The sequence below is a fragment of the Schistocerca serialis genome, chromosome 1 (assembly GCF_023864345.2).
Source record: "Schistocerca serialis cubense isolate TAMUIC-IGC-003099 chromosome 1, iqSchSeri2.2, whole genome shotgun sequence".
NCBI classification, from domain to species: domain Eukaryota; kingdom Metazoa; phylum Arthropoda; class Insecta; order Orthoptera; family Acrididae; genus Schistocerca; species Schistocerca serialis.
In genome coordinates this window covers 272,119,572-272,139,495 of record NC_064638.1, presented here as the reverse complement: position 1 = coordinate 272,139,495, position 19,924 = coordinate 272,119,572, and the positions used below count along the sequence as shown (strand labels likewise).

The following is a 19,924-nucleotide window of genomic DNA, read 5'->3' as shown; positions in this document are numbered from 1 at the left end:
TTTTGCAAAGCTTGCAGATTCCAAATTGGATGTTCCTTGGCCAAAGTTACCACTTTTACTTCAACTGCAAAGGGTATTGTTCCATAATTTGACCATTTCATTTCAGGCTAATAATTCTCATCCAGAACTGCTGAAGCAAGGCCTGACTGCGACTTGAATGTTGCTGAATGATATAAATGATTACAGTCTAACAAGTTCGACATATTCCATTTCAGCACTTTCAACTTCATGATACAATTCTTCACTTATGAATATCAATGTATTATTTTGCAAAAAGTGTTGTATTCTAGGAATACATCAACAGTTCACTGCAAGTATCCCTGATGCTTGCAACAGACTAACCACAGAAAACAACTCTCTTCTGGTGGAAACCTTCACTCTTCGAAAATTAACTACCCACAATCAATGACAAATGGGTAACATGCATGGGTCTTTGTACTTGCACACACTCTGGTCTGTGCCTAGGTATAAACATAGTGTCCCGTGATCAGCTGCTGTGGGTTCTTCATGAATAATTCACAGCAGTCCTTTTTGGACCTGTTTCCATACAACAAGGCTTAAAAGATTATTCTTCACTATTTAGGAACTGGACACGGCATCTCTGCTTGTAAACCAGGTGTGTTGGTCACTTGGCTAGCGCCACTTTTGCTCACATATGTTTACCTTCATGCGTGTATAAATGAGAGTCATAAAAGTCCCTTTTTGTGTTGCCTTCTAGAAGTATGCGGTTTTGGACAACATATGTGATGATGATGAAAATTGCTCTGTTTGCATTTATCTATTGATCCAGTTAATTTTAGATTGATTTAGTGTTACAAATTTTAAGTACGGTTTTCTCAAAATATGGTAGTGAGCCAAAATATCTTATAGTCCTTACTTTTTCTTCATGCACAAGTGGCCCATCAAAAATGAATTAAATTGGTTGGCCATCTCTGAGGTCCTTCCCTTGTGGGAGTTACGTGACCGATGGCAGCATTTACTCATAAAATCTGAAGTTACCTTGTTTGACCCAATACCCGGTTTTACCATACGACACATACACACCACACGTGACGCAGTGGGGAAGAGGCTAGAGAGAGAGAGAGAGAGAGAGAGATAGATCGATCCTGTGAATTTAATCATTTTCGTTTACATGTCATAATATTTAAAAGTTTAAGGATACTGATGTATTCAAAAAATGAAAGACAAAATTATCTATTTATATTGGCTGTGCACTGGTGTCAAAAATTTATTTTTTGTACAAGATGTACATTTGTTTTGGATGGTAATGTTCAAACAAACATTTAAAAGAAAGTTGTTCAGATGGCTCTGAGCACTATGGGACTTAACATCTGAGGTCATCAGTCCCCTAGAACTTAGAACTACTTAAACCTAACTAACCTAAGGACATCACACACATCCATGTCCGAGGCAGGATTCGAACCTGCGACCGTAGCAGTCGCGCGGTTCCGAACTGAAGCGCTTAGAACCGCTCGGCCACTGCGGCCGGCAAACATTTAAAAAGTAAATTCTTTTCGCATAAGGGACAAAATAAAGCAGATGAAGATTTAAACAAAAGAAGGTTTCATAAATAAAACTAAATTCAAGCAAAATGAGTAATAAATTAGTAGTTGCAGTTAACATGAACAAAAATATAAAATGATGAAAAGGAAGTAAGTACATAAATATAATAAAAATCACAAAGGAGAGAGATTCGAAATGAAAAAAGGGTATAAGTGGAAGATAAAATGCAAGTAACTAAAAATTTAATATGACAGTTGAAATGATGTGGAAAAGGATTGGAAACGAAAACCAGTTAATTGAATAAAAACAATGATCGCAGTTATGTCGATAAAGGTATAAAAAACTAGATGCACCCAATTGATTTTGAACTTTCAACCTTCAGCATACCAGCCAAATATCTCAGCTACTAGGCTATGATGACATTTTGGAATTAGTGTTATTTTTAAGGCTCTAGCAGATCACAAGATAGTCTGAAATTCTTTTCATGAGTTACTAACAGTCTAATCTAAACCTTTATGTAGCTTGTTTCAAAAAGGCAATCCTGGTCCTGGGGACCTCTCCTTGCTTGAGTGCATCCACCCTTCTAGAACAATGGTGTAAACAGTTAAGGAATTCATCTAGTGTTTCAGAAAATGTTAATGGATGTGTAGGCAGCTATACATTGTTGGTACTCAAGAATCATAGAACATTTGAAGTGCTGGTAGAAACAGAAAGAGTTTCATTGCATACGAGCTCTGTAAGAGAATTTGATACCCTTTATCTTACTAATGATTGTGAAGCTGTGTTGACATTATTGAGGGTTAAGGAACCTCTGACTTCGATAGTGGCATGCAGACAATTGTTGTTTAGTTATGTATGTGCTCAAATGGTAGAAGAGAGACATTTTTCGCGTGGGAAAGGTGGGAGGGGGGCAGAATATATTTAAAAGTCACTGAATTACAGAACATGTTTCAGTGAGCAAACAGTAGTTACCAAGAGTAGCCTGACACTCTTGTGCTTGCGTATCATTAATTAAGTCTGCAGCTATTAAATTTGCTCAGCGAACTGCCTTGTGCAGTATTGTGGTGATTCAAAAATTTTGTAGATTTTATGAGAATGGAATTAACATATTGTATCTACAGGAAACAAGGAATGTTAGTCTCATGAAGTTTGCAGGAGACTTTATGTCAAATCTGGAAAGTAGGAGAGAGATATTGCAAAATTGAAGCTGGTTTTGAGTTATGCCTGGATAACTGAGGTTTCATGTTTTGGTCTGGGATACAGTTTTAATCTGTCAGGACATTTTAAAACAGTGCACACTCTGCCACAGAGTGAAAGGCTTATACAGATTGCTTGCAGACAAGTCCATAAAGTTACAGAAGACCTTTACTAGAATATGTATTGTCATAAATCCCAATAATCTGTGCAGTGTTACTGAATGTTTCATTGACAAATTGCCACCTAGACAACAAAGAACAAATTACACTTATTTCTTTTATTGCAGATCAGACACGACAAGGAGTTCCTTCTATAAATGGTGGACAGCCACAACTGCGAGGTATTTTGAAACCACAGACCATTACTTTAGAGCAACGGCAAGATATGGAACCAGAAGAAGAGGATCAGTCACAGAAAATGACTGCAAACAAGGTATATATCCTACACATTGTAAAAATCTTGTACTATTTTGAAAGTACTGTAGCTGTTATAGAAGGATAAATATGTTTGTGGACAAACATTAAAGTCGACATTGATGCCCTAAGGTTGGATATTGTTTGGGTGTTGTAGGATGCTGGCAGTAGACTGTGTGAATTGCTTATGCCAGCACCATCTCGGTGAATTATGAGTACGTAACTGAAGTACTTTACATAGCAATGTGCAAACAGTATGATGTAATACTGGGAAGGCATTATTTGGGGGGCAACATCTACAGGATGTAATAAATTAGTAGTTAACATGAACAAAAATATCAAATGATGTCTTGGGACATCACCTCACGTTCCTTAACCACTAGACATGCTTTTCGTAGCTCAAGGACAGTGAAGTGTACCAAAAACAACTATAGCACATGAAGTATAAGTTGTTACATAGAGGGGTTTTTTAAATGTTGTTTTGAATTAGGTTTTGCTGATGTTTTAAGGAAACAGGCACTTGTGTTGCAGATGAGATTCTGTATGAGAAGTATCCAAAAGACCACTAAAGAAGTAAAAAGACATAAATATTAAAATGTTTAATATTTTTTGATTGTTAACAAAAATTAGCACAAAACAGCATTGTAAAGAATAAATCTACTGTGTAACAATGTATATTTCATGTGTTGCAGAATAGAAGAAACACACTGATGACAGTGAGATACTGCGAAAGAGCAGACTTAAGCAGAGTTTTTGCTTGGTGTTAGTGTCATTTTCTGAATCTACCCTTTTTGTGAGGTTTTTGGTTTTTTATATTGTGCTTCCATTTGATTTCCTCCATATTATTCTTGTTTAAATATGTATTTCTGTGCATATTTTTGGTCACTTAAAAATGCTAATACAAACCAAGGTAATTATAGCAGTCAAACTGTCAGCTTATTTCCCAACACTTCATTCAGTTTTCCAGTATAAAGAGAACTGGAGATGGGCTCTCAACTATTTCAAACCTTCCATGAACATAGAATCACTAGTGTCATGATTCATGTATGACATACAGCAGAGGAATTAAATGATTGCATTGATTGCTGTGCACCCTTTAGCTCCCTTAATGTCTGTTAATTGGGTTATAGCATCAGTGATTATAGTTAGAATGACATCAGGATTTTCATTCATGTTTTTGGTTTGATATATAATCTCTTCCATTTTATCTGCCTTGTTGTGTAATTACAACTGCACAGCATAAGTATACAGTAGTAACACTTTTTCATTCAGAACAAGGGTGCCCATACCCTGGGGGCAAGGGGCTCCATCCCTCACTCCACCTAGCTCTTGGGAAAGGAAAAAAATATATCGTAGTCAGGCATCCGTATTATGCAGGTCTTTAACATGCTCGGAACTGGAACTTTTTATGGCAGCTTACAAGTCACTATTCATCTTCCAAAACATTAGAAATACTGCATACTCCCAGGTTTACAGGAGTAGCCCCCCTCCCACTTTACAAACTTTTGTATAGGTGCCCTTGACTCAGAATTATTGTGGATGATATATTTTGTAAAAATTCGATGTTTGTAATTTACTGTTACTGTCAAAGAATACTTCACCTCAAATTTAAGTAGATATCAATGTGAATAAATTTACGTTTAGAAAATTTTCAGAACTTACCACTGTCATTTGCATAACTATTTTCTAATAAATTAGCATTTGTGATTTAGTTTCTGTTGAATATTTTATAACTAACTTACTGCATTACAACTAGTTTTCACTTTAAAGATGAGGGTATATTATCTACATTTATCGTAAGTTAACAGTATTTGTGAATTTGTTAGCGGCTATATTGTGAAAAAGTTAAGATGCCAGTAATTTTTACCACAGGTTATTCTTTTTCCTTAATAAAATCTTCTTTTGGAGGCAAATGCAAAAGCAAAAGCCAAAGCGTAATGAGTCTATTCATTGTTGGCAGCTCAAACGTACAGGCAGTAGCAGTTAGGGCAGTGGTAGCAGGACACAGGAAGGAACACCAGGTTCCCTTCTGTGCGTGTGTGTGTGTGTGTGTGTGTGTGTGTGTGTGTGTGTGTTTGTGTGTCTGTGTCTGGGGGGCCTCATTCAACATATTGAAGAGGCTATTTCGACAGCCATTGAGGGAACAAGTTGCAACCAACTGCAGACTGTGTGATCTGTTAAAACATATGATGATGCTTATCTTTGGAGCAGGACGGTCATAGTTGGATCATTTCAGTGACTGGCAGAGAAGGTTAAGAATACCAGCTGAAGCTCACACTTTACAGCAGTGCCTACAGATCTGCTGATGGCCGCCTAGTTCTGAGTCGAGTGGAAGGATTGAACCAGAGACTTCAAAGTTTCTATAACAAGCTAGGCTGCAACTTCTTGGACATGGGCCATATTATTGAGAACTATAGGGTCACACTAAATGGGTCACGTGTGCAGTACTCATCAGAGGCTGCTACCCAGGTAGTGGACCATGTGTGTGCATCACACCTGTTTTATATATATATATATAAATTAATAGAGGGAAACATTCCACACACACACACATATATATATAAACAAAGATGATGTAACTTACCAAACAAAAGTGCTGGCAGGTTGATAGACACACAAACAAACACAAACATACACACAAAATTCAAGCTTTCACAACCAACCGTTGCTTCGTCAGGAAAGAGGGAAGGAGAGGGAAAGACGAAAGGATGTGGGTTTTAAGGGAGAGGGTAAGGAGTCATTCCAATCCCGGGAGTGGAAAGACTTACCTTATGGGGAAAAAAGGACAGGTATACACTCGCGCACACACACACACACACACACACACACACACACACACACACACACACACACACACACATATCCATCCGCACATACACAGACATATATATAAACAAAGATGATGTGACTTACCAAACGAAAGCGCTGGCAGGTTGATAGGCACACAAACAAACACAAACATACACACAAAATTCAAGCTTTCGCAACCTACGGTTGCTTCGTCGGGAAAGATGAAAGGATGTTGGTTTTAAGGGAGAGGGTAAGGAGTCATTCCAATCCCGGGAGCGGAAAGACTTACCTTAGGGGGAAAAAAGGACAGGTATACACTCGCACACACACCCATATCCAACCGCACATACACAGACAAATGTCTACTTGCGCACACACACACAGACACATATCCATCCGCACATACACAGACACCAGACACTAATTGGTGTCTGTGTATGTGCGGATGGATGTGTGTGTGTGTGTGTGTGTGTGTGCGAGTGTATACCTGTCCTTTTTTCCCCCTAAGGTAAGTCTTTCCGCTCCCGGGATTGGAATGACTCCTTACCCTCTCCCTTAAAACCCACATCCTTTCATCTTTCCCTCTCCTTCGCTCTTTCCTGATGAAGCAACCATTGGTTGCGAAAGCTAGAATTTTGTGTGTATGTATGTATGTGTGTGTTTGTGTTTCTATCGACCTGCCAGCGCTTTCGTATGGTAAGTCACATCATCTTTATATTTCCTACCCACCACCTTTTGCACATTACAATAACAGAAATTTTTCTGCAGGATAGGAGTTGTCAAGAAGAAACTTCCCTGGGCAGTGAACTCACTGATGGCATGGCCAAACTGGCTACCAGCAAACCGACTCTTGAGATTGGTATACCGGAAACAGACCTCCAATTGGTATTATGCCGTCAAGTTTATATGCCTGGAATATGGACTGGCTCACACTGACTTTGCCAGGCAAATTGCAGGTGATAAAGGAGAGTACGAATCTGCAGAGTCCTCAGTGCAGACCTCTCGCAAAGACTCTACCATCCTGTGCTGGCTCCGCATTGACCATACCTGGCTGACACATAGTCATCTTCTCTGTTGCAAGGACCCACCCCACTGTCGTCGTTGTCCCCATTTGACTGTGGTCCTCATTCTGTTGGACTGTCCCAACATGGCTACCCTGAAGCGGACTCTTAATCTCCCTGACTTGCTACCCCTAGTGTTATATTTTATTCATGAAATGGTGTTTTACCACTCTGTTTAGGAGAGGGCCACTTAACCTTTTCGGCCCATTGAGGGCTTGGCAGAACACTCTGTTACCACCTCTGTACAGACTGAGCTGCAGCTATTTGGGTTTGGTGGTCCTGCCCAGTCCTCACCCTACCTGCTTTTTTACTCTTCTTCTGTCCCTCTTCTGTGATCTGTTAGTCTAGTGCATCTTTTGTCTCCCTGTGCTTCTCTTGACCTGTGCATGTTGCTAGCCTTTCCAAGGGAATCTTGGAGCATAGTACCTCTGGTAACTGGCAGGTGCCTGGGGATGTATGTACCCTCATTGCTCTGTGCTTTCAGGGGCTTCTGTCTGCTCCCTGGATGGGGCAACTTGCATGCCTTTTTTTCTCTGTCTCCCTTTCTTCTTTTTGTCCTGTACCTGAGCTTTGCTGATGTTCATAGACCTGGGGTTCTCTTCCTCTGGATCTTGCGCATAGGCTATCTCTGATCTACAGCCATATAGACTGATCGGTTTGAGGACAAAAGGACTGATGATCTAGTAGTTTGGTCCCTTTAACCAACCAGTCAACCAGAAGATTTTTCAGTTTGCTTCCATATTTTAATTTGCTATTGTCTCAGATATTTTATATCACTGGATAAGTGATGAAAAAAATTGTTACTGCATTGTGCACCTGTTTTTGTGCTAAAGACAACCTGAATGAGGAGTAGTGAATGTCATTTTTACTTCTGCTTTTGCAGTTAGGAACATCGTTATTCCTTTTGAAATGCTGTGGATTATTTGCAACGAACTTCATGAGGGAATACCCAACTGCTTAAACAGATGCCTACAAGATGATTGTGGGTGAACATCAGTTAGAGTCTCGGTCCGGCACACAGTTTTAATATGCCAGGAAGTGTCATGTCAGCACACACTCCGCTGCAGAGTGAAAATCTCATTCTGGAAACATCCCCCGGGCTGTGGCTCAGCCATGTCTCCACAATATCCTTTCTTTCAGGAGTGCTAGTCCTGCATGGTTCGCAGAAGAGCTTCTGTAAAGTTTGGAAAGTAAAAGACGAGATACTGGCGGAAGTAAAGCTGTGAGGACGAGGTGTGAGTCGTGCTTGGGTAGCTCAGTTGTAGAGCACTTGCCCGCTGAAGGCAAAGGTCCTGAGTTCGAGTCTTGGTCCGGCACACAGTTTTAATCTGCCAGGAAGTTTCATCATATACACTCCTGGAAATGGAAAAAAGAACACATTGACACCGGTGTGTCAGACCCACCATACTTGCTCCGGACACTGCGAGAGGGCTGTACAAGCAATGATCACATGCACGGCACAGCGGACACACCAGGAACCGCGGTGTTGGCCGTCGAATGGCGCTAGCTGCGCAGCATTTGTGCACCGCCGCCGTCAGTGTCAGCTAGTTTGCCGTGGCATACGGAGCTCCATCACAGTCTTTAACACTGGTAGCATGCCGCGACAGCGTGGACGTGAACCGTATGTGCAGTTGACGGACTTTGAGCGAGGGCATATAGTGGGCATGCGGGAGGCCGGTTGGACATACCACCGAATTGCTCAACACGTGGGGCGTGAGGTCTCCACAGTACATCGATGTTGTCGCCAGAGGTCGGCGGAAGGTGCACGTGCCCATCGACCTGGGACCGGACCGCAGCGACGCACGGATGCACGCCAAGACTGTAGGATCCTACGCAGTGCCGTAGGGGACCGCACCGCCACTTCCTAGCAAATTAGGGACACTGTTGCTCCTGGGGTATCGGCAAGGACCATTCGCAACCGTCTCCATGAAGCTGGGCTACGGTCCCGCACACCGTTAGGCCGTCTTCTGCTCACACCCCAACATCGTGCAGCCCGCCTCCAGTGGTGTCGCGACAGGCGTGAATGGAGGGACGAATGGAGACGTGTCATCTTCAGTGATGAGAGTCGCTTCTGCCTTGGTGCCAATGATGGTCGTATGCGTGTTTGGCGCCGTGCAGGTGAGCGCCACAATCAGGACTGCATACGACCGAGGCACACAGGGCCAACACCCGGCATCATGGTGTGGGAAGCGATCTCCTACACTGGCCGTACACCACTGGTGATCGTCGAGGGGACACTGAATAGTGCACGGTACATCCAAACCGTCATCGAACCCATCGTTCTACCATTCCTAGACCGGCAAGGGAACTTGCTGTTCCAACAGGACAATGCACGTCCGCATGTATCCCGTGCCACCCAACGTGCTCTAGAAGGTGTAAGTCAACTACCCTGGCCAGCAAGATCTCCGGATCTGTCCCCCATTGAGCATGTTTGGGACTGGATGAAGCGTCGTCTCACGCGGTCTGCACGTCCAGCACGAACGCTGGTCCAACTGAGGCGCCAGGTGGAAATGGCATGGCAAGCCGTTCCACAGGACTACATCCAGCATCTCTACGATCGTCTCCATGGGAGAATAGCAGCCTGCATTGCTGCGAAAGGTGGATATACACTGTACTAGTGCCGACATTGTGCATGCTCTGTTGCCTGTGTCTATGTGCCTGTGGTTCTGTCAGTGTGATCATGTGATGTATCTGACCCCAGGAATGTGTCAATAAAGTTTCCCCTTCCTGGGACAATGAATTCACGGTGTTCTTATTTCAATTTCCAGGAGTGTATTATTCTTACATTGCATTTTTGAGCAATGAATACTTTCTTTCTTAAAGAAGAGTTACTCAAGAACATTATTACTTGTGACAACATTGAATGAAAATGATTTGCCTTACCCCAATATATGCAATGATTCTAAGTGCAGCTGTGGCTGAACTAAGTTGTTATAGGAGTTTCAAAGTGTGCTTTCTCCAGTTTAAATTCTCGTCACTGTGAACACTTAAAAGTTTTGAAATTTTCACCCTATTTGTTATTTCCTCACCATGTGTTACACTTACCGTTGGTGTAGTATGCCTAGATGTGCAATGTTATTAATTGCCTCATGAATGTTAAAAAAAAAATCTTGCTTTCTCTGCAGGCTTCTGTGCAACTGAAAACTTCATAAGTTCTAAGGGAACTTGCATTACATCTCATGTTGCTTAAGACTCCCCACCAAATTACGCTCTGTGTTGGCAGCGGATACTGATTTGTCTTTGGCAGAATTTGCAAAGAAGGCTGATATCACGGCTAACCACTTAGAAGATTTTTTTGTTAGGTGGTTTCTTCATTTTCTGGGTGCGGCCCTGGGATGTGACCCCAAGCAAAAATTACAGCTCTGCCAAAGCACTGCCCTTTTATGCCTTGTGTATGCAATACTACCACCTTCTGTATATGTGCATATCGCTATCCCATGTGTTTTGTCACCTCAATTTATGAGGAACAGTAGTAGACCTGAGACTGAAGCTTTGAGAACCAGATACGTGATTTCTCGCCATTCAGAATAATGTCCCCAGAGTGCAGTGGTTGTATTATTAGGTAAAACTTTGTGCATTCTTTTGGTTAGATATGACATTATCCATTGGTTGGCTATACCATCAATCTCATAAAACATCAGTTATATAGGAGAATATTGTGATTCACACAGTCAGATGCCTTAGATAGGTCGCAGAAAATACCAATCGGCACTTTTTTAAATTTGTTGAGTGAACGTATAAGTGGCATTCTCACCAGAACAACTCCTCTGAGGCCCAAACTGTGACATTTTCTGGGGATATTATTGTTGCTCAGATGAGATATTATTCTAGAATACATGAACTTCTCAAAAATTTTTGGGAATGATATCAGCAGTGAAACAGGTTCATAGTTATTGAAATCTCTCCTATCACTTTCTTAAAGAGTGGTTTGACAATGGCATACTTCAGTCTCTGGAAAAAGGCATTGAGTTAGTGATGCACTATATATTACAGATAAATCATAAATTACTATACAGAGTGATTCTTAATGACATTAAAAAACCCTGAAGTGATGTAGAGAACTTTGACATAAGTAATTTGATATAAAACACTTGGGGTCACAAATGTCGGGAAATACCCCAAAACTAAATTTTGAACATGTGAGTGCCACCAGATGATGTACCTCACCACACATGCAGGCGTTGGGCTTGTTAATCCTACTCTTACTGATAGAGGTCACTGCCACATATTGCTTTGCTGTGTTATTCTGTTTTCGTAATTGTAAACTGAATCATTGTAGTATTGGATTACCACTATCGCAAGCACTACCATATAATGAAGAACGAATACAGAGTACCCAAGTGGATCAAAGTGAAACACTGCCCCCCTTCCAGCGGGGGTAGGATCGACAAGCCCAATTCCTACACCTGCGAATAGATATGTCATCTGGTGACATCACATGTTCAATATTTGTCATTCACTTTTGGGGTATTTCCTGACATTTGCAACCCCATGTACCTTATCTCAAACTACTTGTCTCGACTTCATCTACATCACTTTAGGTGTTTTTAAACATTAATAATAATCTGCCTGTATAGGAACAAATCTTTAGTATTCTTTTGGAAACACCGTCAAAACCAGATGAGCTTTTAATTTTGAGAGAATACATAGTGTTCCTACTTTCAGGATGCGAAGCTGGTGATCCATTCTTATGATTGAATTCTATGATAGTTGCTTTTTAACAGAGTATTATGATTTTTCTCATGGACTGTTTGTCCCTATACTTGTGCTGTATTTGAGAAATGATTATTAAATATATTTGGTACCAGTGACCAATCATTTATGCCCCCCCATTCAGTTCGATAGTCGGGTTATCCTGTTCTGTTGCTAGTTGTCCTCACCCTCAATTCACTAAATTCCAGTCTGTTCTAGGAATAACTGATTCTTGACGTGATGTGCATCTTCATTGATTTTTTAATAACTTCTTAGTAATTTTGAATAGTGTTCATAATGTGCAACTACTACAGGGTCTCTACTTGTTCTTGCCAGCAGATACATTTCCCTTTTCCTTTCACAAGATACTTCAATTCCTCTATTGTTCCATGGTTTTCTTACATGGTTGTTCAATGTCCTTCCAGAGTACCTATTTTGAAATAATGATATAAATTTGTCATCAAATAGAATAATTTTTTGGTTAGCATTTGGTTCAGTGAGTTACAGCAGGAATCATTAACTTGTATAAATAATAAATACCTGGGTGCAGTAGGGATGTGAAATAGAAGGAGCACATAGACTCAGACTTGGGTAAATAATGTTAATTCAGTTTATTGGTGGAATACTGGGGAAATGCAGTCAGTTAAAAAAAAGGAGGCATACAAATCACTCATCTGACCCTTCCTAGAATATTGCTCGAGTTTGTGGGATGTGTACCAAATGAACTAACAGGGTATATTGGGTGTATACAGAGAAGAACATCACAGATGGTCACAGTTTTATTTGATCCATGGGAAAGTATCACAGAGATGCTGAAGAAAATGAACCGGCAGATTCTTGAAGATAGACGTAAACCATACTGAGAAAGCATACTTACAAAGTATCAAGAACTGGCTTCAAATGATGGCTCTAGGAATATACTGAAACCCTCTACATATCGCTCCTGTGGGGATAGTGTGGACAAGAATTGATAAATTACAATATGCACGGAGGCATTTAGTCAATCATTCTTCCCACACTCCATATGTGAATGGAATGTGAAAAACCCTAATAACTGGGCTGTACCATCTGCCATGCACTTCGCAGTAATTTGCAGATTATAGATGTAGGTGCAGAGAAGAACATCACAGATGGCCACAGTTTTATTTGATCGAAGAATAGCTTATAACTGTGTTGTTCATCATTCGTACTGGTCATCAAACACCTTTGTAGGAAACCACACCTGAAGTAGTGTTTGTCTTGTAAAGACCTCCTTGTGTGGAAGATAACAATTTCTCAAAGCATTTCTGTAAATGTGGGTGTATTCATTCATTCATTCCAAAACCAAAGAATAGCTTAAAAGTTTCAGTGACAGTAGAAACGATAATGTAGTGTAGCGCTCAACATGTGCTGCATACACTGTGTGACACAGTTTTTGAATGAAAATGGTGTATATGCATCACTAGGCAGCTGTCATATTTGCAACAATGACATAACATCTGTGTGGATGTTGGCATTTATTGCATGGACAGACTAGTAATGGGATGTCCATATCTGTTTGAAGAGTCTATTTGAGCATGTTGAAGAAATAGTGTAATGTGTGTGCAGTTTATTGAATGTCTGGATCAGTAATAGTTTCATGTTACATAAAAAAATAACCCCTTTGTTTTTTTGTCATAATTGTGTGACTGTATTAGACAAGGAGAATTTGTGGTATGACATGCATAATGAGCCAAGTTTGCATAAAATGAAAAATATCCCCAGGAATCAGAAGGTAAAATGTTAAAAATAACTGAGCCAGTATTAAAAATGTATTCCACTTTTCAGGCTAGTGAATGATATTTATTTTACCATGGCATTTGCCATCTATTGCTGTGTTTGTGACAGATGTCTTTGTTGATAAAATTTACTTGAATTTTCCTTCGTTGCAAGTGGTTAAATATCTATGAGCTTTGGAACCGCTGCTCCTCAGGTACTATCAAGTAGTGATAGCTGCTCTTCTCACTTAGCCATGCTACAGCCTATGATCTCTTTGGTGCCCAGTCCTGCACCTTATAAGTTAACATTTTTGTTGAGCACCTACTTCGACCTTCTGGTGGCTGGGTTCCAAGCTGTGCTTAGCCACAAGCCATCATCTTTATTGTGTATGTGACCATTTATTATTTATCTTGATTGCTTCTTTTATGACTCTATCCCGCAAACCATTTAATGGCATAGGACCACATGAAGTTTGTAGTGGAGGTAGAGATAGATAGCACCTTGCTGTTTCTTTGCATCGTTCTTTGCTGAAAACCAAATGTGTGTGACAGCCCCGGTGTTTAATGGAGACCAACCTATACGTTCCAGTGTCTGCATGTTACCTGCTACAATCATCCAACACCGATATGGTCTATTCTGAGGATCTCGATGCATTGAGGCAGAAGCTGTTTCAGATGCTGAAATCTTGCCACAAGAATTCAGGCACGTACAAAAAAAATCAATAAAAACAGCTGAAACAAGTGACAAATTTTGCAAGTCATTTCACTAAATACATTTAAGCAGAAGGCCCCTGAGGAGGAAATGATGAAACTTGTGTTTTTTGCCATTCTGTGGCTCAGAGACTGGAAAGATTAACACCACCTAAAGAGGCATTAAATTGATTCAGTCTTCAAGCTTCATACAAATTGTTCATACAAAATGTTTCTGTTTTCTCCAGTAATCTGACATGCAGGTTTCATGTGTTAATCCCTCTTTGCATATGTGACCAATAAATATACTGTCAAAAGTACACCCATACATCTTTTCTGCATGTCTCCAGTTTTTAGCTGTCTGTCTCTTCATTCCAAGAATGAAAATGTCAGTTCTGAAAAAAAAAGTTATACTTCTTCCGGTTATGTACAACAGAGATAGTATTTCTGTCTTCAACAGCTGAAGAAAAAATGTTACCTTTATGTAGATCGCAGAAATGAATTTTGCATGATGTATGTCCAATGAAAATATAACCAGCAACATATGATAGACTTATTGCAACTTACAAATAGAAATAAAAGTAAAATTTTGATCTGCTACAGCTCATACTGCCACTGTCTATATTTTTGGTGTTTCCCTGGGATGAACTACTAGTATGGTGGTGTAATGAACTTATTTGGGCAGTCAGTGCCATCTGTTGTAATTTTCTTTGTGTGGATACTGTTTTTTTCTGCATTTGATTGAGCAGCTCAGTGTCATCTTCACATTTTCCACATCTCCTGATTAATTCCGCTTTTCATTTGCCCAAAGTGAATATGTTCAGTGTTCTTAAGGTTATAATAAAGAATTTTGTGGCCTTTACAGTAAATGCGGCTCCTTCTCAACAGCTTTTTAAAATTTTGTGAAAGTAAAAAAATATATAGCTGTTGATATAACCAGAATAAAATGCCGAAAACAATTTTTCATTGGAATCAACGAAAGTAAGGATAAATGCACCATATCATGTTGTCATCAAATTAATTCATGTGTACTTTTAGCTAGGATATTGTACAAAGTAGAGTGAATACTTCAGGCTGGGTCTGGTTATTAAGTTTGTGATGCTTCACATTAACTTTATTGCAAAATATAGCTTCTACATATTCTAAATTTATCTTGGGGAAAATGTAAATCTCAACGATGTAAGTTTTGGTCATGGTGGACTACATCCAGTATGTCCTTCATCTGTCTTATACTAACAGATTTCTTTTTTCTCTTTGTACCTGCAGCTTCTGGAATCTGTAGCCAGATCTCGTGCTTCAGATTTGGGAGTGGTTTGTGAAGCTGTCCATTATTTGAGTAATGATTCCACAAAATCCGAAGATGGAGATTATATTTGTCGGAGCACTGATAATTTTTGCAGTGATGATGAGCAGCAAGAGGAACTCAGCAGGGCTCCCACTAGTGACACCTGTAAAACAGTACGTTTTGGACCTGTTTGTATCAAGGAATTTGAGAAAGATACATTGTCGTCATCAGGGAAAACAGCAACAAATTATAGACCTCCCATCTTCAGAAGGTTGGGTGCCAGGAGGAAAGGAATATAACAGATTACTGTATTTGCAGCTCACAATATCTATTTAACATATATCTTCTTGGTGTGTCCATCTTTAAGAAACCAATTTAGTATTCTTTTGTACGTTATGTTGTAAATGTAGTATATAGCAAGATGATTGATGTACAGTGGATGTATTATTTACAGCAGAACTTTTTTCTAATAAAAATTAATATATATTACCATCAGTTTATCACCAGAAAATATATAATCTACCCTGCAGTTTTGTGAATTTTTGTACCAGTTTATCTGGTGGCTGCTGTCCCATCCCCCCCCCCCCCTCGTCCTCCCTCCCTCTCTCACCCTCTGCCACAAACGCATCTCCACATTTTCTTCTGTAGGATCTCAAACTTTCATTTTGTATTGAAATGTTTGTTACATTTATAATAAATGAAGGCTTTCCAAATATTAAATTAAGAATGTTAAAACGGGCTGAAGCACGTATAATATGACAGTTTTTACGGAGTTATCTAGTGACAAAGATTGTATACAAACTACACTATATATGTGGTTATAAGAGGTCTTATTATTCCTTTCTGTGTACTTCCCTTGGAATGTTAATTAAAGCAATTTTTGTGTAAACTATTAGATTCTGTATCCAAAAAGATCAAGTTTCTTGTATGGTGTTAAGAAAGAAATTGGGGTGAGCCACGTGTAGTTTACTTGGAGGCACTACTCTGAGAGGTGCAGTGAAAGACCTCAAGCACATCATCCACTCCCCCACCCCTTCCCCGAAAGGGTCAGCTTTTAAGGGAATATGTAAAAAATCAAATCGTGCAGCTTGAGGTGTTTGGTAAGGATACAACTTGTGGCATATTCCATACTAAGATTTAAGGTGTGTTGAATTGGTCTGAGTGAGGCGGTATATACTGCAACTGAAAATTAATATTTTCAAATCAATCTTCTTTCACAGACAGTTAACAAGCCAGTGAAATATGGTGGTAAATGCCCTAATAAGCAAAACAGAGGCAATGATATCACAATTGAGAGCCTTGACAGGGAAATAAATTAATATTTATCTTTGATGGAAAGCTGATCTTGTTGCTTGTGATGAGTGACATTCTTTTATTTTTGAATGTAGATTTTGCTGCTGACTAAACCAGATTCCAATGTACAAACAGCTTTCTTATTTTGCTCCTTGAACTCATAATGAAAAATTGTTTTCTTCAGAAAGTCAAGGATAAGAAATTTTCAGTTCAGGAATTGTGTTGTGGTTCAGGGTGTTTCTAAGTGTATCTTGCCTGCTTATTGTCAGTGACTTAGGTATCTGTTACAATTTTAAAAATTTGTCAAGAACGTTACACTGTGTAGCCTTTATTCTCAAAATTTTGTAATAATTGGTATTGTGTTTGTTGTATTTTGAATAAGTATTGTAAAAAAGGTCTCTGTATTTCAGATTGTGTACAAAGAGTATTACGGCTACTGCTGGCACAGTTGTAAGACTATTTTATTTGCTATTGTTAAATGATTACTTGGGTTTTGCATCTGAAGCACTACCAGATCTAATTATTTATATTTGTGGATTGCTTTACATTTTAAAAGCATGTCACGAGGCAGTGTTGACTGAAAATGATCTCAGTGTTTCTTTAGTTACTATTCTTATTGGTCGTAACCTGTGTTTGCAAATCATAACATATGTTTTTGTATGTTATACTACAATTAAATTCAAAAATTATTTTCAATTGTAGGACATAATAAATGTCTAAGAAGTTAACCAAAAAGTGAAAATTGGTTTTATGTTTTACCTTATTTACCTCAAAGGGATCCTCCTCCCCTCCCCCAAAACCATCCCTTGCAGATATTTCAGGAATTCCTCACATCCAGTGTTGCCTCCCAGTCCTTCTTGAAAAATATCCCGACAACCCCCAACATCACCCCAGCTGAATCCCGTGCCATTGAGGAGCTGAAAACAGACCGCTCTATTATCATCCTCCCAGCGGATAAAGGCTCCACAACTGTGGTACTTGACCGTGTGGAGTATGTGGCAGAAGGACTGCGTCAACTCTCTGACACCTCAACCTACAAAGCTGTTACCCAGGATCCCATTCCCTCCATCCAGACTGAGCTGCAGAAAATCCTAAAAATCCAAGGTCCCTCACAAGGCCACACAACGGCTTCCATAGACTTACTCACTCCACCTGAGCCACGTACCCCTACCTTCTACCTATTACCCAAAATCCACAAAGAGAACCATCCTGGCCATCCCATTGCAGCAGGCCTCAAAGCCCCAACAGAACGTATCTCAGCTCTGGTAGACCAACACCTCCAACCTATCACCCGCAGACTCCCATCCTACATCAAAGACACAAACCACTTCCTAGAACGCCTCAAATCCATTCCCACTCCTCTCCCACCTGAAACCTTTCTTGTCACCATAGATGCTACATCCCTTTACAGAAACATCCCACATACCCATGGTCTCTCTGCCCTTGAGCACTACCTCTCCCAACGCCCACCCGAAGATCTTCCAAAAACCTCGTTCCTTATCACACTTACTAACTTCATCCTCACCCATAATTACTTCACTTTTGAAGGCCAGACCTACAAACAAATCAGGGGAATGGCCATGGGAACCAGGATGGCTCCGTCCTATGCCAACCTCTTCATGGGCCGCATGGAGGCGGCTTTCCTGAAGACCCAACAGCTGCTTCCCCATGCCTGGTATAGGTTTATAGATGACATCTTTGTGGTCTGGACTCATGGTGAAGAAACACTCCTTAATTTCCTCCATAACCTCAACTCCTTTTCGAATCTGAATTTCACCTGGTCCTTCTCCAAAACCCAAGCCACCTTCCTGGATGTTGACCTTCCTGTCCATATCAAACCCACAAACAAACAACAGTACCTTCACTTTGATAGCTGCCATCCATTCCACATCAAACGCTCCCTTCCCTACAGCCTAGGTATTCGTGGCAAACGTATCTGCTCTAGTGATGAATCCCTCAACAATTACATCAATAACGTGACCAGTGCTTTCCTCTCCCGTAACTATCCTGCAGATCTTGTCCACAAACAGATCTCCCGAGCAATACATTCCTCCCCGTCCAACAACAATGTTCCTACCCCCAGACCACACAGAAGCCTCCCCCTTGTCACCCAATATTATCCTGGCCTCGAATACATAACAAATTACTCCGCCAGGGATATGACTTTCTCAAGTCAACCCCTGAAATGAGATCATCCCTTGACAAAATTCTCCCCACATCACCCAGAGTTGCCTTTCGTCGCCCCCCTAACCTCCGTAACATCCTTGTTAAACCCTACAATATTCCCAGACTACCTTATCTACCCAGTGGTTCCTGCCCCTGTAACCGACCCCGCTGCAAAACCTGCCCCATGCATCCCCCCACAACCACCTAATCCAGCCCCGCTACTGGTAAAACGTACACAATTCAAGGCAGGGCCATGTGTGAAACTACACATGTCATTTATCAGCTGACATGCCTTTTACATCGGTATGACAACAACTAAACTGGCTGAGCGCATGAACGGACACAGACGAACTGCCCGCCTAGGAGATGTCCTATTCCCAGTAGCGGAGCATGCCCTCCAGCATAATTCTAGGGACCTAGGAACCTGCTACACCGTATGTGCCAATTGGCTTCTCCCACCCAACACCAGTCCCTCTGAACTGCGGAGATGGGAACTTGCACTCCAACACATCCTTTCACCCGCCATCCCCCTGGACTGAACCTACGTTAAACAACCTCACTCCCATTTACTCTTCAGTCTTCTCCTCTTTCCCTTTCCTCTTTAGCCATTCACACATCTTTTCATCCTACATAGTTGTGTTTATCTTTATACTATATACCTCTTTACTTCTGTATGCATCCTCTTTGGTTTGAAGCTGGCACAGTACTTACAGTTGAATATCTTTGGCTTTCCTCTGACAACCATGCTTCCATCCTTGCTACCATCCCTGTTTTCCTTTCCCTGTTGCTTCATAACCTGGGTTGTGAGTAACTGAATCCACTTTCCCTTCTTCCCTTTCTTTCCCCTCTCTCCTCCCTGATGAAGGAACATTTGTTCCGAAAGCTAGGAACGTAAGTTTTCGGTTCTGTTTTTTGTGTATCTATCGGTGTACTGAGCTGAGGTAAGTACTGGCCAGCCCCTCTATCTCTTTGTTAGTATTTGTTTCTTACCTTATTTTGTCTCAGAGAGACAAAATTCAAATGTTTGTAAAACAGAGATCATTTCGCTAAGCTGTATTCTGGAGGAAACAAAAACAAAACTGTATGGCAATGTTTGTA

The 19,924-nt window shown here is 40.6% G+C and overlaps 1 protein-coding gene across 4 annotated transcripts in view; it reads left to right on the top strand.

Moving 5' to 3' along the window:
- LOC126467730 (uncharacterized) overlaps positions 1-15,859 on the top strand; it is a 216,203-nt gene extending 200,344 nt beyond the window's left edge. For all 4 annotated transcript variants that reach the window (XM_050096491.1, XM_050096490.1, XM_050096489.1 and 1 more), the window contains 2 exons: positions 2,987-3,132; positions 15,349-15,859. In XM_050096491.1, the coding sequence (XP_049952448.1) occupies positions 2,987-3,132; positions 15,349-15,666 (464 nt within the window). In that variant the 3' untranslated portion in view covers positions 15,667-15,859. The remainder of the gene's footprint in view (positions 1-2,986; positions 3,133-15,348) is intronic.
- The last annotated feature ends 4,065 nt before the right edge of the window (positions 15,860-19,924 follow it).